This window comes from Epinephelus lanceolatus, chromosome 21 (assembly GCF_041903045.1).
Source record: "Epinephelus lanceolatus isolate andai-2023 chromosome 21, ASM4190304v1, whole genome shotgun sequence".
NCBI lineage: Eukaryota > Metazoa > Chordata > Actinopteri > Perciformes > Serranidae > Epinephelus > Epinephelus lanceolatus.
Genome location: NC_135754.1, coordinates 25357722 through 25382502, shown reverse-complemented (window position 1 = coordinate 25382502; position 24781 = coordinate 25357722). Strand labels below are relative to the sequence as shown.

The window sequence follows — 24781 nt, the reverse complement described above, 5'->3', positions numbered from 1 at the left end:
TTTTAAATTATCTTGTGTCCTTAAAAAAACATGTTTAAGCTGGATGACAAAGCATTTTTGCATTTATGGTGGATTTGAATATTTAGAAGTACTCAAGGTCTAAAGGTCAAAAGTGATGTACTCTCATACAACATGGAAAATTTCTCATAAATATAAGGAAACATGAGAGTAAAATTTGGATTGAGATTAACTGAAACCTCAAGTCAAGGTATCTACTGTTACCAAGTACCAGTGATTTCTTAGCCCAAATTTAAAATCTGTTTACCTTACCTTACGTACGTTTAAAGGTAAACAAGTAAAATGAGGACAGGGATTACTGCGGCACTAAAATCTGATACAGCAGCCATGACTGAAAGAACCACAACTGCAGATAAATTTAAACAAAGGCTAATAAAAAGCTTTGTCATCGTCAGACAACAGCCAACAGATTCTGAGATTTCATTTTGGTCATCGAATTGCATTTCCATTACCGTGCCACTAAAATCTGATACAGCATCCATGACTGAAAGAACTATGAGTGCAGATAAATTTGGCAGATGCCTTAGATTTTTATAACGACATTGACAAAGAAACGAAATCCATCATATTGTGGCCAAAACCCAATCAACCTATTAACATCAGTATTGGCACCGATAACGATACGACATATTGGATCAGTGTATTGCATGTAAATATGTCCCGCATTTATCTGTGCAGTGAAAACAGAATGAATAGTTAGCAAGATATTGTTGGCAAACTCGTGATATTTATTGCTCTACGTTTTTGCAGCTATCAGCACAATTTCAGGTCAAACACACTCCCCACACACACACACCCACACACACACACACTCTTTTATAGCTCCTTGACGGGAGAGTTGGGTTCATCCTCTGGCCTCAGCCGGTGAAAAAAGGTCAAGCAGCAGAATAGAATGGCAATAACCCTCCCAAATGGTACTATCACACAGACATGATTGATCAATTGAATTCCATGGCAGAGAAAAATGTGGGATTAAGTAGAGTATTATACGCACAATGAGTTGAGGCATGATGTTCATTTCAAGTTCATTTCAGCTCCCTCTTGCCACCAGATCAGGCAATCAATAGGGGCCTTGCATATCATATATCACTACTCTCCCACTGAGGGGAGAACATAATCTGCCGCAAATTTAGAATGACAGATTTGTAAGGGAGCTGAAGCTTTCTGGGATCCGGGGAGGAGACCTACAGACACTGCAGCCAGGAGGGGGGGGGGGGGGGGGGGAGGAGGGAGGGAGGTATGGTAGGATGGTCTGTAAAGGCTTTAAAGCGTCGCAAACAAGTAAACAAGTGACAACGGGAAAAGCTAAGGCATCCTTCTCCCAACATTCAGGTAATCAGGTCAGGAGTCGGGAGAAAATTCCTGTGTTTGGAGAGCAGGATGATTGAACCAGACTGTACAATTTTATTCAGCCTCTTGTCCTCCGCCGCTCTTTCCAAATGGAACCACCACACTCGCAGAGAATGAAAGCAGTATTGAATTGTGAAAGGGAAATTGTGCTTTAAAAAAAACTGCTCTTGATTTCAGCGAGCACCAAGAGGGTTTTGGGGAGGAAAAAAAATCCTCTAGCTGGAATGAAAATGGGCTAGCTGCTGCTTTCATTAGTATACATGCTTGCCACAACATGTATATATTTGCAAGTGATGGTGATCCATCAATTACCAGAGGGCTTTCAGATCATGATGGTGTTACTGTGGCGGTGGGCGGGGGGGGTGCAGGGAAAAACCTGTGTGATGTAGCCAGTGGCTCACTACAGCCATTAAGGAATGGGAAAACCTGCACACCATCCCTTTCTGTCCTCCTCAGATCCCCCACAGAGGTGGTACAGAAAAATACATGAGGAGAATATAAAGTGCTATAGCTTGAAGTGAAGGCCAGCTTCCCGGGGTCAGTGTCTCGATTGTTGCTCTTTCTTCTTGTAGATGGTTCAGATGGTTCTGGCCCAAACAGTGATTCTCAGGGTAGTGTGGAGAGTTTACGGAAACACCTTAGGGCAGATGCCTTCACCCAGCAGCAGCTGGAAGCATTGGACCGGGTCTTTGAACGCCCCTCGTACCCTGACGTCTTCCCAACATCGGAGCACATCAAACCTGAACAGGTTAGTAGCACTGAAACACCTCTGCTCTTTCTTCACATGCAAGTTAACACACCCAAACTGTGAATGTGATGATACCTGAAATGACCATGACCTCTGAACACTGCATTACGTGATGGTGACATGTACTGTATTGAAATGACATGGTGGTGGTACTGATGGGTTCAGGCACTAAAACTGCTTGATTAGGTTTAGAAAAATCTTGAGTTTTCAGTTAAAATAAGAATGTATGTTATGTACAGGGCAGCACAAATACTTGGTTAGGTACGTTTGTTACGTACAAAGCAGCACAGTTGTGTTAAAGCACCAAACCTGCTTGGCTAATTGAAACAAATATCATATTTTAGATTAAAATAACTATGTTTGTTAAGGACAAAGCGGCATGGTAGGAATTAGACACCAAAATCATTGGTAAGGCTCAGAAAGAGATTGTGTTCTCAGCTAAAATAACTATGTTTATCACGTAAAGGGCGGCATGGTTGGGTTTAGGCACCAAAACTACTTGGTTAGGTATAGAAAAAGCTTGCGTTTTCGGTTAAAATAACTAGGTCTGTTATGGCCAGAGTGGAATGCTAGGAATTACGCACCAAAACTACTTGGTTTGATTTAGAAAGAGATTATGTTTTAAGTTTAAACAACTCTGTTTGTTATGTACAGGGTGATTCGGTTGGGTTTAGGCACCAACACTTCTTGGTAAGGTTTAGAAAAAGATTGAGTTTTTGGTGGAAATAGCTACTTTTGGTATGTACAGAGCGGCACGCTAGGAGTTAGGCACCAAAACTACTTGGTTAGGTTTAGAAAAAGTAACTACATTTGTTATATACAGGGTAATACCATTGGGTTTAGGCACCAAAATTGATTGGTTAGTTGAAGAACAGATCGTATTTTAGGGTAAAATAACTACATATGTTGTGCACAGGATGGCACAGTTGGATTTAGGCACCAAAACTACTTGGTTTGGTTTGGAAAGAGATTAAGTTTTTAGGTAAAGTAACTACGTTTGTTATACACAGGCCGGCACGATTGGGTTTAGGCACCAAAAATACTTGGTTAGATTTGAACAAAAGATCATATTGACCATTAAAAAACTAGGTTTCTCACACACAGGGCAGCACAGTTGGGTTTAGGCACCAAAACTGCCAGGTTAGGTGGTTTTGGTTAAAATAACTGCGTGTGTCACCTTCAGAGCAGCATGGTTGGGTTTAAACACCAAAACTACTTTGTTAGGTTTGGAAAAAGATCATGCTTTTCATTATAATAACTAAGTTTGTAACATGCAGGATGTAAGAACATCATGAAAGCACAAAAGTATGTAAAGGACATACGTATATCAAGTACTAGGTGAAAGTCCAGCGTTTCTTCCATAAGTAAGGACGTAAAGGATATAACTTGTGAAGTAAAATAAGCCGAAGTTGACTTTTAGTTTCACACAAAACACAAACAGCATGTCCAGAGTAAAAGTACGGTGTAGCTGTAACCCATCCACCACCCTGACCTCCCCCCTAAGCGGACATTCTCACTCTTTATACTGCCTATAGGGTCATTACATCACCACCGCCCACTGCATGGCAATACTGAACCAAGGAATTTGTATGTCCACCAAAACCAAGGATCCTACCTGCCTTTCCATTGGCATTCTTACTGTAGTGCCAGCCTGTAATTTCAACACAATACATGCCACCACCATGTAATGCGGCGTGAAGAGGTCCTGTTCATTTCACATATTTCTGTACAACCAGGCTATGATTCAAACACACGCACACAAAAAGCACCTTTGTCACAAATATTCCCATACCCAGAAAGCTAATTAAACAGACGTCTGAGATGTCTTAGCACTGGATTACAACCAAGCATGTATAATGCTGGAGGGATCACCAGGAAAACTCCCACACACTATTGATTTTGTGATGAAAAACACATTCCTTGTATCCCCTATAATTGAGAATAACAGTAAGGCAACATGAAATTAATCAATACCTAGATTTTTCCACATTTTTGTGCTGTGTTATTCAACCGCTGCTTCTTGCCTTTGTTGTTTATTTTCCAATTCTGTGTCACATCTTGATGCTTAATAACTGACACAGTCTCCGAGGCTGCCGTTATTGTAACATGTATTCACGAAATGGACGTATGAAAGCATGTATTCCTGCTCCTTCGTTCTGATATTAAAACCACACTCGCCATCCATCCTCATTTTAAAAATTAAGAGGCATTTGGGGACCAGCCACCCTCCACGCCAAACCGACAGCCACAAACCACCGCTTATTAAAAGCTCTGGGCTTATTACAATGGATAACCTTTATTTACTTTCATTATACTATTAAACAACAAGAGACTATTAATTTCTCCCACCGAACTACAAGTCGGACCCATAAAGCAAAAGCAGTCGCCTAATTGAGTTCATTTTAATTTCTCTCCAATCGGGGCGAATTACGCAGGTGATAAATCAGTGGGACAGGCCTCACCTCCAGAAGAGGGCCTAATTTGCAGCTAATTACAAAACTGATTTCTACTGGAAGATCAATACCAAAACGAATTGGAAATGACTTGCAATCACAAAGAGCGTCAGGGAGAGTGTTAAAAGGCAGAGGGAAAGGGGTTAGACTAAAAAAGAGGGCAAGTAAGGAAAAAAAGGAGGCCAAGAACAGTCTAGAAAAATCAGGTTTAATTTAATGCAATATTAATCAGAGCACTTTCCCTTTCATGGGTGCCTCACGTTTTTTTTTTTTTTTTTTTTTTTTGTGGCCCTATTAGCCAGTGTCTGGGTTCTGTAGCGAGGCATTAAAAACCCATTCTGGAGATGCAAAACTCAATGGATTCACCCCTCCCACACTTCTGCTAGCCATTTGGTCATCCCTTTCAGACCTATCTTTTCAGTTTTCCCCCTTCTGCCCTTTATCTGCATGATAAAACGTCTGTTTGGCGTCTGAAGCCTCTGAGAATAGAGGAAAACATCCGACATTGTGCCAGTGAACAGTTGTAGCAGACAATTAGAGTTTATCGGTGATAGTGGCAGACAAGAGCGGGGTCACGGGCGTCCCCCTGTGGGAGCGCGGCCCACTGAGTCACTCAGGCTCACACTGGGCTTTGGACAAACATTGTCAACACTCAGACTCCGGAAGTCTCATCTCATTAAAAAAACCTGCTAGCATCTGCCATGAGTGTCTTTTAGCGGATTTACAAAAGGGAACATGACGATGAGGGACAAGCTGGGAAGAGATTATTTTTAGATTTAGTTGTTGTTGTTTTTTTAATTAAAGGGTCAGTTCACCTAAATAAATAAAGAAACACTTGGATTTATTTGCATCTAAAGAGACGTAGCTGTGCATGTATTTACTGGAGCTACTTTCTACTCAGGAAACACACTTCTGTTGACTATCCAGGACACTTTTGGGCACCAAATGAAACCAAGGGTGTAGGTTTGGTCTCAATATTGGGGGTGACACATATAAAAAAGGGGATTGGGGATCCTACACCAGAAAATATTGAGTTTCAAACACTTAATTCCCTCCATTTTGATGATTTTTCATGCACCAATATGCGCCTTTCTACATCAATGTAGGGTGTCTTTAATTATATCAAAGTAAAAGTTCTCTGTTACTTTCATGTTTTTATTGGGATGGGGGAAAAAATGCACATCCGTCCACCCTGAAATCTGCACCTATGACTAAAAAATATTGTCTGTATCAAAAATTTTAACCACCCAAAGTTGGCATCAAATGCTTGGTCAGATTTGTAGTCTAGTTTATTTGTTTTCTGAATCAGATATCTTAAGATTTAAATCATAATTTTGCAAAATTTAGACAAACTATTTAGGGTTTCAGCTGTGTTTAGAAAGGATGAAACATTTAAGAAATTTGGCTATATCTGTTAAATGAACAGAAGGATTTTGTAAAATATAAATAAATAAATAAATAAAGTACTTAAAAAAGTATTATTTTGTTATCGGTACTTGTATCAAAAATTTTATTTTGTTTTTAATTTTAATAATAATAGAATGTAATAGTTAATAATTCTATTTTTTTATTAAAAATGTACATTTAAAAAAATAAATAAAGCAGCAGAAATGCATTTATTCCATTCACCACTGTTAAAGTAGTGTTGAAATGGAAGATTGTGAGATCTCAAAACCTGAGCACATAAAATTACTTGCATCACGAAACACTGCTTTTGTTAAAAATATGTTGTTTTTTTAATATGATTTGGCTGAACTAGTCCTTTAACACAACATCTGAATGCACACAAGAAGCACAAACACTCAAACAGCTACATGGCCACAAAAAGTGCAGGTTGTACAAGTGATTCTATTCAGAGATAAGAGGTAATGAAATTTAAAGGTGGTTTCGACTCCAAATTAAAAGCAAAACGCAAAAAAAAAAAAAAAAAAAAAGGTGAATGGTGTCTCTCAAACAGGGGCCACATGGTGAGCCTGTAACAAAGCAGAACTGCTTTCTCCCTTGGCTGATCAGGGGTAGGACTGCAGTCAAGCACAAAGGGCCAGCTGACGCCTTGGCTTTTCACTCATCTCAAAATCCCACTTCCTCTCAGACAATACCAAAATACATTCATGATATGCTTGAACTGCCACCCTGCAGCTTGAACAGACACACACACTCACACACACACACAATGCGCTCATACAAATTTATACTCGCACAGGCCTGTGTGGAGCGCTTAATGGAGGAGGAGAAGGGAGGATTTCCATCTTGGTATTGTTTGGTTGTGTAATGATTCAACTGTCCTTTTCCCAGGCTAATGAGTACTCGCTCCCTGCCCTGAATTCCAGCCTGGACGAAGTCAAGCCCAGTTTATCCTCTAGCGCCAACCCAGACCTGGGCCCCAGCGTGTCGCAAAGCTACCCTGTAGGTAAGATCAAGCGCCATACAGTACGCCTTTATGCTGCCGAGCCACAGCTTCAGCTGAGGGGGATTTTAACAGTGTAAAAAGATCGAGGAAAAACAATGCTTGTGCAATTTGACAAAAGAAAATGTGATAATAAAAGCAAACCAAAAAGTTAAGTGTGAAGACTTTTTTAATACCGTTTCACTCTGAGCTGAAAAGGTGGTACAATGGTGCGATAAAAGCTTAGCAGCTGTCCTCCGTCTGGTTCTTTGCTGAGCAAGCAGGGCGATAAGAGAGATTGTGGGGTGGGGCAGGGAGGGGGCGAGCTGTTCAGTCACCGCTGGACAAGGACCTTTGGGTGTCAGCACATCAGAACTATGACTGTGTATCAGAGCAAGGTCTCGCAACGAAAAAAAAAAACAAGAGAGGGCCACCATGCAGGACTGACTGCTTGTTGGCTGCTGCTGTGTTGCTCCTGTGATTTGTTCGCCGGGAGACAGTTTGTGTGTCTCAAAGCACGAGTAATGTGCCTCGGTAAATACGCTCTGGCATTTTCTGCCGCCTAACTCTAACACCATGATCATTTATTTCGCCCTCCTATCTCTCTCTCTCCCTCCCCCCCCCCCATCGTCTCCTCTCCTTGTCACAGTTAATGACTGCCTGGCTAATTGAAATATTGTTTCGTTGTTGCTGTGTTATTACCAAGAAGAAGGTTAAGTTTACTGAAAGTTTACGATGACTGTCGGGGGCCCCAAGATTAATATACAGAGCTTTTATTAAAATTCATATAATTATGCAGCAGCCATCAAAGGCAACGAGTTCTGCGTGGGGGAGGACAGGGTGATTGAAAATTGCTGCAGCCCCCCTTCTCAAATGATAGCCAAGCGGCCTTATGAGAAAAGAAAGGGCCCTTTTCTCATTAATATGTGGGAGGTAGATTTCCCCTGTAAGACTGGCCTCCTGAGAAGAAAGGTGTGTGTTTGTCCTTTGTGCACCGATGGCCCCTGTAGAAACGCAGGCCCCAGTTGTGCAGGCGGCTTTGTTTGCACCTGGGATATTTTAGATGGTCTCTGCAGACTGGAGAGGGTCTCCTTACTGCTTTACAGGTGCAAAGAGACATGTAGAGGAAGAAAGATGGGATTGTATGCATACTAGTGTGTGTGTGTGTGTCTGTGTGTGTGTGGATGCATGTGAGAGCACATGACTTGCTTTGGTGGAAAGGCGAAGGTTTTGTTTCAACATTGGGGAGGAAATGGGAAGTTTGGGGGGTAAATTTTGAGCATCAAACATTTAAAGGAACAGTGTGTAAGATTTATGGGTGTGAGGAGTGCAGATTGCAACTAGCGGAAACTTCTCCCGGTTAGAATTCCTTCAGTGTTCATTGATCAGGAAGTTTTTACCGGGAGCCGAATTATTTAGAGAGGTCTTTTCCTCTCCAAAACAAACAGACTGTGTAATTTAAACCAGTAAACACACTGAATAAAGCAGTTTCACATTACAAATCAGTGTTTCTCCTACCCTGTTTGGCATGCTGCAGACAGGCCGCTAGTCCAGCACCTGCTAATGTGTGCTCAAATTTTTCCGCGATCCCGCGATTAAGATCCAAACGTTCAGGAGGTTTTTACCAGAAGCCAAATTTTCCACAGAGGTCACTTCCTCTCAAAACAAACGGACCCTGGGTCTCATTTATAGAACAAAGCGTCGGTACAATACTCAAAATGTACGTACGAACAAAAGGCAAAAATGGTTAGTGCCAAAAATATTTGATATTTTCCCGTTTCTAAAATGTTCGTAAGCATGGGGTAAAGTTTCTCACATCAAGTCTGTCTTTATACATCACAACTTCTGCCTGGGAAGTGGCGTACGACACATTCAGGCCTCGTTTTGTGCATACGCAGTGTTTAGGAACGATTAGCAATGATCATTTAAACCAGTGAAAAAAACACTAAAAAAAGCTGTTTCATGTAAAAAACAAAGAAAAAATGCTCTCACTGCAAATACGAATGGCCCTTTCTAGAGCAAGTGTTTGGTTTGTCTGTTCTGGGCTACTGTAAAAACATGGCGGTGCAACAGGGCGGACTCTGTAGGAAAAAAACACTCCCTATGTAGAAATAAACGGCTCGTTCTAAGGTAACGGAAACACAACAATTCTTATTTTAAGTATATTATACACTACGGAATATATTACATTTCATTTCTGCTAAAATATCCCCCTAAATCCTACACACTGGACCTTTAATTTTGTGCCTTATCTGCATCAGTTTACTGTAGAAATGTCTTTAATTACATTTAAATACCAGTCCTGTGATACTCTCATGTTTGTAATGGGGTGGGGATAAATGCACACATGGTAAATATTGAGTAGGACGTGTCCCCTGCATCCTTCCCAAAATCTATGCCTGTGCTTTTGTGTTATAAGTTTATCCCATGCCCTTTCTGGTGGCAGAGAAATAAAGCATACAGAGGTCAAACTAATGGAACAAACATCACTCTGACTTACACTTGGTAATTAGTATTTGGTTAGTGGCTCCTCTGCTTGGTTTTCCCTCAGTGGCTCCCTGTGTGGATATTAGGTGATATTCAGGTGTGTGGTCTCTCTAATGGCTGAGTATTACAGTTTACTTGGCAGCGATAAGCCTACCAGAGGAATTTTAAGCCATGCAAAAAGTAGTAAATTATCTGCAGTATTTAGGCTGAGATCCAATTCCAAATTAATTGTGTCTTTACGGGGGAAAGAACTGGAGATTATGTTCATCCTTAAAATGTTTTCCAACACCAATTAAAAACGCCTGCAGTTATTGATCTTGTTGATTTTATGTCCTGGAATTTGCATAATCTATTAAAAATGAATGATTCATGAAGTGCTCATTGCCAGAGATCGGGATTCTCAGTGAACTGAAAGACTTGAGAGATAGAAATCTTTTGTGTCCTCTGCTTATCCTATTAAGGCTCAGAAGTACCTGCAAAGCAGGCTCAAATAAGAAAGGGATTTAAGGGCATTGTGCACATCATCGAAATTCAGAGGCAAGAAGCCACTTCCATTAAAACAGTTTTTTCTCCCTCCCTCTCCTCCACATTAATGCTGTATTACCTGCTAAATAGTCCCTCTTACCCCATAAAAACACCAAAGGGTTCCATGAATATGTGGATAGGACAATTGCATATTGTGAGGTAATTTCTATTGTTGATATGGGAAGTAATTTCTTTGATGAATTCCCTTCGAGAGATGGATTTCATCTCAAGTGCTTCTTATTCTTGTTCATTCGAACTGCTTAAAATTCAAATAGTGTGAGCCGTGGGTGAATTTATGAATAGCAGAAGGAGGAGCTCTGAACTTTTTTGTGTATTTTGAGAAATAAATGGAGAGATGGCCTTGATACGGCCAATTGTCCACTATTTCTATAGAGAGTTTCTGTATTTCCTGAAATTAGTCAGAGCCCACCTGTTTTCTTGATGGTACTTCAGACTGAAGAGCCATAGCCGAGCGCCGAGCGTATTCCCTTGAGCACTCAGTGGGAGTTTTACACATCTCCACTCAGTGACTGCATACTGAAGACTCTTTAAACATATTCCCTGCTGGGCCTGTTAATGGAGGCCTCCGAAGGCTTAAAGCTCCCGTGTCAATGACACTTTTTCCTCCTCGAGCAGCTGCTCCTGTACGCTCCCGTCAACTCTCTAAACAAAACTTCACCCAGCAAATAAAACTATCCACACTTAAAGGGACAGTTCACCCTCTTACCTGTAGAGCTATAGAGACGTCTGCCTTTTCTCCAATACAATGGAACTAGATGGCACTTGGCTTGTGGTGCTGAAAATGCCGAATTAACTCAAGATAATCAGGGGGTTTACATTAGCCTGCATATGCTGTCTTTTTTCTCAGTACCACGTGTAGTTATCCAGCAGATGAAAATATCAATAGCCAAAATGTGTGGTGGGAAATATGGCAAATAAATAAATAAATTCATTCATTAATAGCACACTAAATAGCCGAATATTGTATACCTCTGACCTATGTTGCCAAGAAAACTTATAAACTTAAATATAAATATAAACGTATACTTTGTAGGCTAGATTTTAGGATTTTAATTACAGACGGATCTATTTATCCTCTTAAGCTGCCTCTTCAGAGCATACGCCACATACATTGCCGTCATGGTCTTCCTCTTAGCCTGCTCGGTATAGTTAGGCGACCACATCATGGATCACATTCTCAAGGAAGACCTTCAACACACCACGGGTCTCCTTTTAGATCAAACCAGAGATACACTTCACTCAACCATGGTTAGCCAGACCATTGATAGTGGGTTTGATGATTTCCTGAATGCATTCACGGAGGACTTTATGGTTACACTTGACGCAAGTCCTTTGCCTCCTTTGCCTCTGCCACTACGCCTCTGATTAGTCTCTCTGTTCAATAGGCCGCTTCTTCATTTGGTTTATTTTCAAGTTAAAATTTGTCTCATTGTCGTTTGGCTCTTTAAAACATGTTCGGTAGTTGTTCTACATGGCCGGAATTCTGGAGTATTAACAGCCATATTGGCCGTTGAAAAAGATGTCTTGCATAAACCCTGAAACCACAGACAATGTTGTGAGCAGTGTCATGTAGGAACTATTTTCTTTCTACCAAACTACACCCACCAACTGTATCAATGTGCAGAAGGAAGTGTGCATCTACTGCTAAACTAAGGAATGGTTTCTTTCCCTGGGCTGTAAGAACACTAAACAAACAATAATCATGTGCAGCATCTACACTGTGCAACATTTTAGCTGCTGTCTTTTATTGTTTTTACTTATTTTATCATTTGCTATTACAGCTATTATATGGCTGTGTGTATGTAATGTTTAAGATGGTTGTCTTGTTTTATCTGTTTTTAAAGCACCAATGGAGTGGCACGTGTAATGTCATCATTTCCATCTATTCTATTGCTAGCTCACCTAGCACCACTGATGAGAAGGACACCATTAATGTTTACATCTCACGCTGTCATGAGCACAAGCTTCTGATGTACGAGTAGATGCACTGTTCCTTCTGTGCGGTGATACAATTGGCTGGTGTAGTTCAGTAGAAAGCAAATAGTTCCTACATAAAACTGCTCACAATAAGGTCTGTGGATTATTGCTGTTGAGTTTTTCCAAATGTGTTCTTCGGCTCTTTGAGCACCACAAGCTGAGTGCCATTATAGTGGAGAGAAGACAGACAACTCTATGGCCAAAATCTTCAACACTCTGCAACACAAACCAAAACTATCTAGACTGATACACAGCACTACAGGTAAGAGGAAAAATATGTAGTTTTGATTTTGGGGTGAACTGTCCCTTTAACATTCAATTAAGGTGAGTGAGCGCTCTCAGGCTGAACTACACAGAAAGCATCAGGACCTGCCGTTGTCCAGTGAGCAGCGAACAAAGATCAGACAGCGAACCTGCCGTAAGTGATGTGTGGCCTCATGACAAACCGCTCGCCCGTCTCCCCACAGGGGGAAACGCGGGCCCAGGCTCCGAAATTAATGCTTATTTCGTCTTCACAAAAGCAAACTAACCTTTGAGCACACATTTGATAATGAATGACTTTCAGCCGGTGTTTGGGGAATTAAAGCAATTTGGCTCTCCAAACATTCTTTACTTAGTTGTAATTAATTAGGGTGCTGAGATTTTTTGGCTTGTGATAAATTGCCCCATTCTGCATATAGCCTAGAAAACGGAGGTCAAAGATTTTTGGTTGTTGTTGTAGCAAACATGAAGGTGTCCCTGTCATGCTAAATTTAATACTCTTGCAAGCAAAAGAGTCATTCACAAATGACTTTGTTCCTGTGCCAAATAAAGAGAAGGTCATCTTGCTTTTCTGTTTGTGTTTTAAGAAATGGAGTTGATGTTAATGCAACAATAATAGTTTCTTGTCACGTTGTAGTGGGTTGACTCATGAATCTTTGTCTTCTTGTTGCATGATGTTTTCAGCCACTCTGTGTAGTTCAGATTAACCAGCAGTGTTGTCAGTACGCTGTCATTTCTTCTCAGTTTGTCAAATACCTGCAGCAGAAACACTCTCAAACAATCCTGTCTGTGAAAATCAGATATTTCAAGGCCAACTAAAAGCAGGAAATGCTGTGTTCCCCGCTCAGCGGCGACTGTTACGAGCCACTTCTCAAATTAAGACAGAAATCAACAGGCTTTTGTAACAGCAAACCAAAAAATCTTTGAATTGATTTTTGCAGGGGAAGAAAAAAAAAAAAAGAGGGCAGGGGAAAAATAAATAGCTTGATTTGCTGGCGTTCAATCTAAGGGGACTGTCAGAGGAAGTAGACAATATAAAGAAGCCCATCTTTTAATGAGAATCTGGACACACATCTCTGTTGTAAAAACAACAAAGGCTAGGAAGCAGCTAATGAGGCTATCATTGCTGTACAGAGAGTTCTCCGAACTGGCGCCTCTCAGAAAGAGGGCTTTAAAGGGGACATAAAGCAACAGTCACAGAGCTGCTGGCGGTCACTGCCAACTGTATCCCGGAATACACAAAAACGGGATCCACAGAGGCCGCGATTATCATTATTATTATTATTATTAGAGTCAACATGTGATGGCAAAGACTGAAGCTGGTGGCAATAGGCTGATCTCTTACTGTGTAATACCAACCTTTGAAGAACATGTTCTCTACATCTCCAATCATTTGCTTTTGTATAGTTAAAAAAATGAAGCAGAAAAACACCTGTGTTTTATTGTTGCTATTTAAGGTTAAAATGAAGATTGAGTCTCCAGTGAGAGTTAAGTTGACAGTATTGATGCCCTGATTCAACACCCTGGATCGGTATCAGGGCTAATATTGATCAGGTATTGGCTAGAAGTGACCGACCCACATTAAATTAAGCTTCTAAGCCATTTGCCAATGTTATAAAAGTATAAAAAAAATGCAATTTTATGAACCTCCTACAAAAATTTTGTAAAATTTACACAAACATTAATGGAATTTGGTGTGTGAGAGTAAAACCTACAACCTCAGGACCTCAAAATTGATCAGTTTCACCAGTAAGACAAACAAAATCTGATTAAGGGCTGCTAGATATGCAAGAAAATTACATCGCCATTATTTTGACAGATACTGTGATTGCAATATGAATCGTGATTTGAGTGGGAGTGGTAATTTTCGCATTTCATTTTCACCAAAAAAGGAAGAAAAGAAAATGATGACTGTGATTTTTGCAGGGTCTGTACCAGACAAGCATGTTCCTTTACATCTATATATGATTATATAATATGATTTATAGTCCAGGGAATCTCTGTTGCATCAAAATGCTTCTTTTATACTGTTATTTTGTGGCACATTTTCCTTCAACAAAACGTTGCAGCTCCTGCTATTTGAATAATATTTGGATTAACTGTGTAGCCCTGATCTGAATCTGTATCTGAAGAGGAAGAAGAAGTAAAAATAAAAGTAAAAACTGTATTTCTTGCCACATTTTAAAGAGATCAAACTCGATGTTTCCCCTCAGACTGCGCAGTAAAGGCAGAGAGATCCTGCGCTCATTATGTATTTCATCTCTTTGAGGCGAGGTAATGAAGAGATAAGAGTATTTACTTTTATTAAACATGTGCGACTGCTGTAGCTGCTGCAATGATAATGAAGAAAAGACCTGGGTCAGTGTTTGCTGAGACAGTTAGACAATAGTTACCAATGTCTACACACACACACAATGGCCTCACCCCTGCCGGACCCCCCACCTACATTACTCCCACGGCTCCCTTTGACTTTTGTGCACTGGCTTGTGGCTAACTAATTCTTATTATAAATGAAAGGTCCGGCATGACCTCACTCTTCTCTGTAAAGCTCTTTAACTCCGCAGCCCTCCAGTCTCGGCGCTTTAACCAAAAGTCACATCTCAGCAGGCCTCGTACAATGCGCCGATCAGTGCAGAGATTTGAAAATAATAGAGAGCAGGAAGGCTGAATAGTTTCATTATTGCACGATACATAATCACGAATGGAAGAGTCTTTTTTTTTCGGCATGTGTTTCAAGGCAGAATTTGCTTCGAAATAGATTTCCCGTATGTATTTTCTGTAATATTGTGACTTTGCTGCTCAACCAAAAACAGAATTATTCAGACTGACAAACCTGGAGTTGCTCCACAGACAGCCAATAGCAACTCATATGACTTTGTGACAACAGGATGGTGTTTCTATTAACATACAGGCACATTTTCTGATGCAGAAGTGGAAGATTTGCATTAAAAAGCTTTTTCAGTAGTAGTATAAGTAGTAGTTAAGATTATAGATTTAAGTAGACGCAGCACTACCACAATGAAAAACATCATTACAAGTCCTGCATTAAAAGTTTAAATGAATAGATTTGCAGAAGTCTTTTGAGCAAAATGTACTTAAAGGGTAACTTCAGTGTTTTTACAACGTGAACCCTGTTTTCGCATGTTTCTGTGTCTACGTAGGAACAATAATTTTTGAAACTGGTCCAGGATTGAGAGAAAGGGCTGCAGGCTGCAATGCAACTTTTCAGGGCATTTGTGCACCCTCAATTATACAGCTGCTAAAAGTGCTTTTTTTTGCCACTGACAGGCTCCGATTATCATTTTAAGTGTCTGAGAAAATTCTGGAAAGGATCCTACAGAGATAGACCATTTTCTTAAAGAGGAAGATAATTTTTGTTTAACTAGAAACAGCCCTAAAATCCCCAAACTCACCAAACTTCATTTAAATAAACAGTAATTTAAGTGTGTATAGAGCAGCATATTGGATGAATTCATGGTTTGTTTTAACTCAACCAGAGGTGGTGAGTTTTATTTTGTTTCTGTTGACTTTGAATGAAGCTAAGATGCTAAAATTAGCAATGCATCATATTCTATTAACAAATTATACAATATATTTGTATGTGACATCTTAATCTGCAAAGTAATTGTAGCTCTGAAGAGATTTAGAGGAGTAAAAAGTGCAATATTTCATAAATATATTGGAAAAAAGCAGAATATCAAAGGTACAAATACTATTAAAAGTACTACAAACTAGTACTGATAAATGTGTCACATGACGACGTCTGAAAACAATTCCTGTTGCTCTAATTTGAGTATTTTCACACGTGTTTTATTGTCCCAAATAATAGCTATACAGGGTATCAATGGCTCCTTCCACCCCCACTCTCTCCTCCTCCTCCTCCTCCCTGGCAGGCCTGAGTCTCGAGGACCTCCAGGCCTGCCACCCTGCCTCTCCACCAGATTCACCAGCCGTTTCACTCCCCACACACCCCCCTCTTCCGCAGCCCCCACTGCAGCCAGTATGCCTGCCAGCCTGTAGTAGCAGGTACTCCAATACCCAGAGGGCTCATTCACTCACCCTCAATTAAACAAATAAGTTTCTCGTGATATTGCACATGTATGAATTGGATTTTTTTTAAGCCAATATCTAAATTTGCCTGTGGTTTTATGCTCTCATTAGCGATGCTAATTGGTGACAAGAGTCAGTTTTCAATATTCGGACAGATGAATGTGTTTTTGTATGAGGGTGAAGTATAGCAATGGAGTTTACTTGTAGAGTTCTTTTCATATTTCATTTTGTTTGTTTATTCCATTATGTCATATTTTGCATTGCATATCGCACAGATGACACAAACACTTGGGTTTGCCACACACTACAAAATAGTACACACAATATCCAGATAAGATGAATAGGTATAAAAGGTATGATTTTCCGAAACTATCAAAAACAAAGCAGCAATCCCATCCCGACCTACTGCATGTGACAAAAAGTAGAAAAATATTTTCGTCTACATCAATTTTTACGCATGTAGAAAGTATTTCTACACTCCACAAGGTTGTAATTTGACTAAGTGAGACAGATTTCTATTGTGAACAAGAGAAATGAAAGAAAAGAGAGAAAGTTTTCCTACAGGAAGTTGAGTTTGTAAAGGCTTCAACACGCACAACAGTTTTCCTGTGGCGTTTGATGCATTTCTGTCCACTAGTCCCTCATTAAAGCTCCATTGGGAGATGATTTTCCCTCCGAGTCCAAGTGGCCCTCACAGCTGACAATATAACAGGGGCCTCTCTTACCCCGGCCCCTGCGCAGATTGGGGGTTACGTGCCATTTTGTGAAAACGTCCCTGTGGCCAGCGAGGACAACCCAACCGTCACTCTCAATTACAGAGCTGAATATCTGCAGCTGAACGGGTGACGCTCTGCAGAGGGGCCAGTGTGCGCAGAGAGGAGAGAGGCTGCCATATTCAGAAAAGTTTGAACTGTGTAATGAGGAGACATGTTTGTGCAACCAGTGTTGAGCTGCATCAAAGCAGCAGCTGTTGTCTTGTTTTCAGTTTAACTGTTAGAGAGGCGGACTGATGGTTTCTGGGGTTTGGTAACAGGTTTATATGGCACTACATTCCATGAGATGTTTGTTGAGTGTCTCTAAAATGAAGTGTTGTACTGACTTGCAGTGGTGATGATGAGACACGATGTCACCGTAGGTTCACATGATATCTTTTTTTTAAAAGAGGTGACATGTTATAAGTGTTACTTAACTGCAGGAGCTGGTTTGCATTTTTAAATTGAACAATAAAAGCATAGCTAGAAAGCTATTGAGCACATTTACTCAAGTACTGTATATAAAGGGTGCCTATTACTGTCCTTATTTTCTGTCTTATGAAGGGTGTTCATAAATGTATGAAGGGCTAATCCCTGTGAGCAAAAACCTCAGACTGCAGACCGGTCTGACACTCAGCTTCTAAGTTTTTCTACTTTCAAAACAAGCTGACTGTAGCTTATGATGGATTTCTTTAAATGGTCATCTGCTCCAGGCACACCTACTGCAAGTGTTTACATACCTTGCTACATGTAGCTACATGCTAACATCCGGTAAACATTTATTTTATCAATTTAACCTTTACTTATTTAACCAGAAAAACCTCTTGAGATTACAAATCTCTTGAGTGTCCCGGCCGAGGCAGGCAGCAACATGAGTTACAGACAACATAGAGGAAAAATACACAGTATAAATGTAAAGCTCTAAAACAAGCAAAATAAAACACAAAATAAGATTACAAGGGCAACTACATGATTATAAAGACCAGCTAAGACACACTGTGACATGGGCATATAGAGGATTGTATACAAAAATCCTGCAGCAGTGCTTTGAAACAGCCGAGAGGAACCAAAGAGTGCATCTTTAGGTCCTTCTGCAGAGAGTTCCATATATAAGGAGCTGCAGACATACAGTAAATGCTCGCTTACCAAACTCTGTATGTACCCTCAGTACAGAGAGTAAAAACATAGGCCAAGACTAGCTTTGTAAACAAGAGAATGCCAATGAAAACATCCAAAAAATGACAAATATGAAAGACAAACATAGTTGTGGTTGCAGATGTTGGCAATTTTCCCCCAGTTTTGTACCATATTCCTGCTGGAATACATATTTGGTTGTGAAAATTATGGTTTAGAAGTTTTTATTGGGGATTTTTTAAGGTAGAAACAGCAGCTATAGTCTTTCACAGTCATTCCCCTGCTTCAAGTACACTGCTACATGTAGCTACATACTAGCATCAAGAACGCGTGAATATTGAATGCTGATGTTCGTATCCCCCCATTTCGGATTATATTCCCTCTGAAACATTTTTTTTTTTTGGTTTAAGACCTTTTATTGGTGATTTTTTTTAAGGTAAAAAGCTGGTGACGCAGTGACGGTGTAGAGACTACAGATACAGAGACCCCAAAACACAAATCAATCAGAGCAGACTGGTCCAGACTTTTTTGGGGAAGGGGCTGAAAGAGACAGGTGCTAAAACAGAGCATTTCAGACAGAGGGTGTATACAGGTGTTCCAGCACAGACAGTATGAGGATAATAAACTGTTTTTAACCCTTAAAGCATGTAGATGTGTTTGAGTAGAAACCAAAAATACAAGCATGAACCTGAAAATGAAAATAATGGCTCCCATTTAAGTACAATTTTGAGGTACTTGTAATTATTTTTCATCTCCCTGGCTTTTCATTATGTTTGACTTCACTACTTTTATTTGAAAGCCATATTTACAAACTTAAATTTAATAAGAAGATCAGTAAATATGAAACATCTGTACAGATTTAACGAACCAACTGCTACATCATCATCATATGTATCCGTAATAATATCTCAGTAATTCAATACATATATAAAACTATCAATCTGAAAGGTATGGAAGCCCATTTCTGCCAGTAAAATAAAAAACAAGATGAAAACTTGAGCCTTAGGATGAAAAATAAAGATCCTGTGAGTCATTATAATGGAAACGTTCTCAAAATAATGAGTTTGTAAAATAAAGTTTCCCATTATTTTCAATACTAGGTCACTATTTTGAGAGTGTTTATTATTTTGCAATAACTAAGTCACTATTTCGTCAAAGTTTCTTAATAAAATGACTTATAGGGTATTTTGTGTTTATGACATTGATGGAAATGGGATTCCATTGAAAGGGACCATTCTGTATGATGAGTATTTCTGCTTTTATTTTCATACAATAAGTACATTTGTAAGAAAGTATCAATTCAATGCTGTATTGCTACCTTTACTTCAGGATGTAAAGATTTCTTCTACAGGTCCAAGAAATGTTGTTTTATTGCACACAAATTCAAACTAGAAAGCACTGATGAAGTGTTTTTGTTCTGTTTCATATTGTCTCTGCAGGTCGGGATATGGCCAACACAACCCTACCTGGGTACCCCCCTCACGTTCCCCCTACAGGCCAGGGCAGCTACCCAACATCCACGCTTGCTGGAATGGTTCCTGGTGAGTGAGCGACGACGTCACCGCTTCATATTGCCATTAGGCGGTCTATTTAACAGGTGGCATCGCCCTCAAAATGAACAGGTGTAGCAGCTATAGAAGCAGAGTGAAGAGACTTTAGCGCCAAATTACACGGAGAGGCGATAAATATTGACCTGCAGAGTAAGAGGCACACACGTCCTTATATTAGCTCTGTGTGTATGATTGGATTAGACAGGCTGAATAAGTGATCAGAGACAGGGGAGAGGACGGTCGCTCTCCCTTCCTTCCTGCTTTCCCCTCCGCCTTATTGGCTCATTATCTCCCCGCGTGGCCTGTTCGCACCAGCCGTCGATAAACAGCACCAGCAGCCCTCCCCAGCCTCTGCGCTCCAAAGCATATCCCCTTCCCCTCCTCTACTTAACCTGCAGTTCAGGTTCACAGCAAACAGTTAAGGGTCAAAAGGCAGAGGCATGGGAGCCCGGTAAATATTCAAATCGCTGTCTCTCTGAGGAGGTCAGGCTCGCGTTTCACTGCCAGGGATGCAGTTTTGGTGCCGGGGCTTATACGCTTCTCCAGCTCCGGCGTCGCCACACGCATTTTTCACCAAACCGCAGCCGGCATTTTGCTTGGGTGTGATTAAACCACATGGAAGGGGGAAAGCAGTGGAGTGTGTCTTGTGTTTGCATATCATTTACCGATCACACAACCCATCACAGGCTCTGGCTGCTCCTCTTTTCTCCTTTATGAAGGGCTGCGATGATGAGGTTTGTTATCACCTCACACCAACCAAGAGGGTTATAGTAACTGGGCCATTTGTTTTAATCTTAAGTGGCAAGTAACCTTTGAAAAACAGCAAATATAAAGTTTTTGAACCTTCAAAATTAGGTAATGGAATGAGGAATAAGTGCTTTCGTTTGATTTTTTCCAGATTTTAAGGTGTCCTTATGTTGGTAAAATAAAGAGATGTCAAAATGTTTTTAGGAATTTAGGCGATCTGACCCTCTGAAAAAGTGAGATACAACGTTTTGCTATTTTCTTATACACTACTACACTTATTCGCATGAAAAAAAACTTGCCATATGTATCCCATGATGCTTTGTAACCGTGTATTTTGATGCTGTTTTCTCAACATTTTCTGATTAATTTAGGTTGGCTTTTCAGTCTAAATAAACACAGGAGGAATGCAGCCTTTCAGTGCTTTCTACTTTTTATTCCTGCCTCTGTCATAAAAAGCTGTTTTAAAAATATAGAGAGACTTTACATTTTTTTGACATACTCCTGCAAACAGCTGAGTCTGTTTAACAGCTACCAGTAAAAACAGAAGGAGATGTGGTCGCACCCTGTGGCGGTGCAGCCCGGATTTACTTTTGGATCTTAACTAATAAAACTGTTAAATCATGTCAGTGGAAAAGCGTCAAGTCAAACATACTTTTACTTTCCATTTGTTCTTATGTGGCACAAAGCAAAAGATGAGGGCCTTAATCCCATGGCTTGTGGTTTTGTGTTACAACCCATTCATCCCATACACAACCGCTAAGATTTAGTGACAGGTGCAAAAACACAGTTAAAGCAAAGCCATTTCTCACCAGCTTCATATAAAATCCGGCCTTTATTGTCTCGTAAAAGAAAGAAACGTGTTGAACCAACAGCAGTGCTCACTGACATGCTCCAAGTTAGTTCCTCCTGCAATGAAAATCCTGTCGCGCCAAACACCAGAGCTCAGACCAGAGGGGATTCAGATTGGAGATGTTAAAAAATTCCTCCAAGAAAGGCTGCAGGATTTATTGCAGCATATCAAAAATGTATGCATGAAACTGTTTATTACCACTCTGTATTTATTAGAGCGGTTTGGAATATAGTGGAGGAAGAAGAATGGGTAGATATCCATAAATGGGACAGGGAAAGCCGCCTTCAGTGTCACATCCTGTATTGTTCAGTGTTGCATAACTTAAGTGAAATGAAAAAGAAATAAATTACTTGCTTGACTGGTCGCACATCGATGACTATCATTTTCCCCCTCAAATTGCATCCTGTTTTGAATGACGAGAAATGACTGCATGTGAACGCCGTAATGGTTTGATGCATTGAAATGCTAATTGATTTGTTGTTTTGTTTTGCAGGGAGTGAGTTTTCGGGGAACCCCTACAGTCACCCACAGTACACAACCTACAACGACGCCTGGCGATTCAGCAACCCAGCATTACTAAGTGAGTAGAGACTGAAAAACTGGTTTCATTGACCATTCGCTAAACCCCGCCCCAAAACGGCGATAGTCCAAATGTAGCCTTAGCAGCCCTAACTAGGCCCAGAAGCTTTGGATTTCATAGGGGCTGTAATAAGAGCAACACTCTGCCTTTTAAGAAGCTGGAGGGTGTTTTTTTTCTCCAGGTTTTCCAAAACTTAAAGCCTAAGAGCAAAAATGTAAAGAATAGATTAAACTCTGTGTTTATCTGCTGTATCCTGAGCTGCAACCGTTAGCATGCCCTGCTAACTACCTCACTAAATACAGTAGTAACTTTCTAAAGTCAGGAGCACAAGACACAGTGTGTAGAAGCTGGTCTTGGGTGCTTTCAGGATCAAGGATCTAACATTAAGCCTCATTTCCACCAAGCAGTCCGGTTCAGGTCAGATCAGTTCAGTCCACATTAAAACAATTATTTTCACGTTTTCGTTGTGAAAAGTTGTCAATAGCACTAGTACAACCATTCTCTACTGTCACCATTTTTGGTCACCTCTCTGGGGGGGTACCCAGCACATTGATACAATGCTAAGAAGGTGGAGCCAGAAACACTGCAGTCTGTTGATTGGTCAATAGAGGACAGTCACTGCTCAGGGCTGAGTTGTGGCTCGTTTTACAGCTCATGTAACCACTGCTCATACCGCGGCAAGTTTTTCGTACACTGATAAACTATAACTATAAAATGTAAGGATGTTTTGCTGCCTCTAGCAGCAGCTATAGCCTGAGAAAAAATACTTTAATTCACCCTGCTGTTAGAAGGCTACTGCCGGCAGCACTCGCAACTTATAAGGTGGAATATTTTCTTGCATGTTATTCAAAACATAGGTCGACGACCTGACTCAATCAACACACCTTAAATGTCAATATGATAACTCTGACCATTTCATTTGTTATTACTGTCTCTCTAGAATAAGATACGCTTTAGTGACAATTGGATCTTTAAACGTTTAAACATGTTTATGAATTTCAGCCGGATTATGTAGATAAACGTGTCAGAGTGTCTTTCTGGTGCGCTCTGGCAGCACCACATCCCTGCGCTTGCCTGAGAAGGACTAGATGCTCAAACCTGCTATTTCTAAATATCTCGTCGAAAGACGCTCACTGCAGCCTGTTCCATTTTGTTCTGAAAATAATGCGTGCAACCCGTTCTGTGGATGATAAACGAGGTGCAGAAGTTCCTCTGTATGACCATTAAAAAGTAAATACAGCCTACATTTAAGTATTGTTTGTTGTGGAAATGCTAAACAGATCTAGGGTCTAGGTATATGTTTGTAAAGGTTAGTTTTGGTTCTAAAGCTACTAAAACTAAGTACCTCAAGTTTTTGGCGGAAATGCGGCATTTGCGGCTTTGTCCTTCTCTTTGTTCGTACATTTGCCAAACACATCAGTTAGTCCTCATCCTGAAAGCACCAAATTATAAACAAGTATATAAGCAAAGTAACCATCCAGATTTATGTTGGAACGAAATAAAAGTCTGAATGTCTTCTAAAATTCATCACCTGGCAAGGATGCTAAATTTTGCTTTGGACATGTAGCTTCAGCTTTTTAGTACAATATTATTTTAGACCAAGATTGTCACCTTAAAACCAGTTTGCTAGAAAAATGAGAACAAGTCAAATTGAGATGGCATTTTTAGCCAAGTCATGGACTCATCGTTTGCATAATAGGCTAGCTAGCTACATCTGACAAACAAATCAATTGTCCCCCTGGCTAAAAATGAAAAACGTGCTTGCTTGTCTGAAATCATGGACACTTTGTTTCAAAAATTATAAAAACTCAAGTGATAAATGCCTCTGTCGTCATTGTAAACCGCATTATGTGTTCGGGAAAGAGCGGGAAAAAGCTTAGCAACAGTAACTACGTTGCTACGTAACTACGAGGTTTAGCTAACGGTCCAATAATCATTATCATTTTACGTTAAAGACCTTTTCAGTTTAGAAAATGTGTAAACAAATACTTATATTCAACTCACTGTAAAAAAAAAAAATAAATAAATAAATAAAAAAAATGTATGGCAAAAAATTGGCATCTGTGGTTGCCGGAATTTCACCGTAATAAATACAATGGAACTTTTTCTACTATGACAGTAAGAGGATATTAGTGCTGTTAACTGTATGTTTGGAGGTTTTAAGGTTGGAGTTTGATTCCATATTTTACCAGACACAGTGATTAACATTAAAGTATAATACATTTGGTAAATGGCATTTTGTTTGTTGTTTCAAATGGTTCGTTCTTCTGTTAACTTTCAGGTTCCCCTTATTATTATAGTGCCGCATCGAGAGGCTCCGCCCCTCCCACTGCTGCCACTGCCTATGACCGTCACTAGTTACCATGGAAACCAAATCAACCTGCAGGACCATGGCCTTAGCCTCCATATTGCCCCGGTGTGAGCGGCATGGTCCACTGGACACTGAGCAACTGCGCATAAAATGTTCCCCGGCTCACACAATGAGAAACTTAACGTTTTTTTGGGAGGGGATTCCAGACGACTGCTTCCCTCTCTCCTCCTCACAGCTTTTTTTGGACACTCAAAGCCAAAAAAAAAAATTTAAAAAAAGAAAAAAAAAACTACAAGAAGATCATCAGAGACACTGAAAGTCACCACACATGATGAAAACTGGCTAATTGCAGTAAAAAATGAAAAAACAAAAAGACTGAAAAGACAAAAATACCAGAATCTATTTTCCCTCTCTGTGGCAGCATCACAGTTTCATCCCATCACGGATCAATACTGTACATTCCTTTTCTTGGCGGCTCTCAGCAGGGACGCTGTCCGGAGCTTAAAATGTAGCAGCAGCCTTTTTTTTTTCTTCTTCCTGTTTTCATTCGTCTCCCACTCCGATTCAGACGGCAGCGCAGT

The 24781-nt window shown here is 40.3% G+C and overlaps 1 protein-coding gene across 2 annotated transcripts in view; it reads left to right on the top strand.

Moving 5' to 3' along the window:
- pax2b (paired box 2b) overlaps nucleotides 1-24522 on the top strand; it is a 43767-nt gene extending 19245 nt beyond the window's left edge. Inside the window, exons 6-10 of one of the 2 annotated variants that reach the window (XM_033611845.2) lie at nucleotides 1941-2116; nucleotides 6865-6979; nucleotides 19602-19703; nucleotides 21803-21889; nucleotides 24190-24522. In XM_033611845.2, coding sequence (XP_033467736.1) covers nucleotides 1941-2116; nucleotides 6865-6979; nucleotides 19602-19703; nucleotides 21803-21889; nucleotides 24190-24311 — 602 coding nt within the window. In that variant the 3' untranslated portion in view covers nucleotides 24312-24522. Of the gene's footprint in view, nucleotides 1-1940; nucleotides 2117-6864; nucleotides 6980-19601; nucleotides 19704-21802; nucleotides 21890-24170 lie in introns of both variants that reach the window. The other variant, XM_033611849.2, reaches the window with a different exon arrangement.
- Nucleotides 24523-24781: the final 259 nt, after the last annotated feature.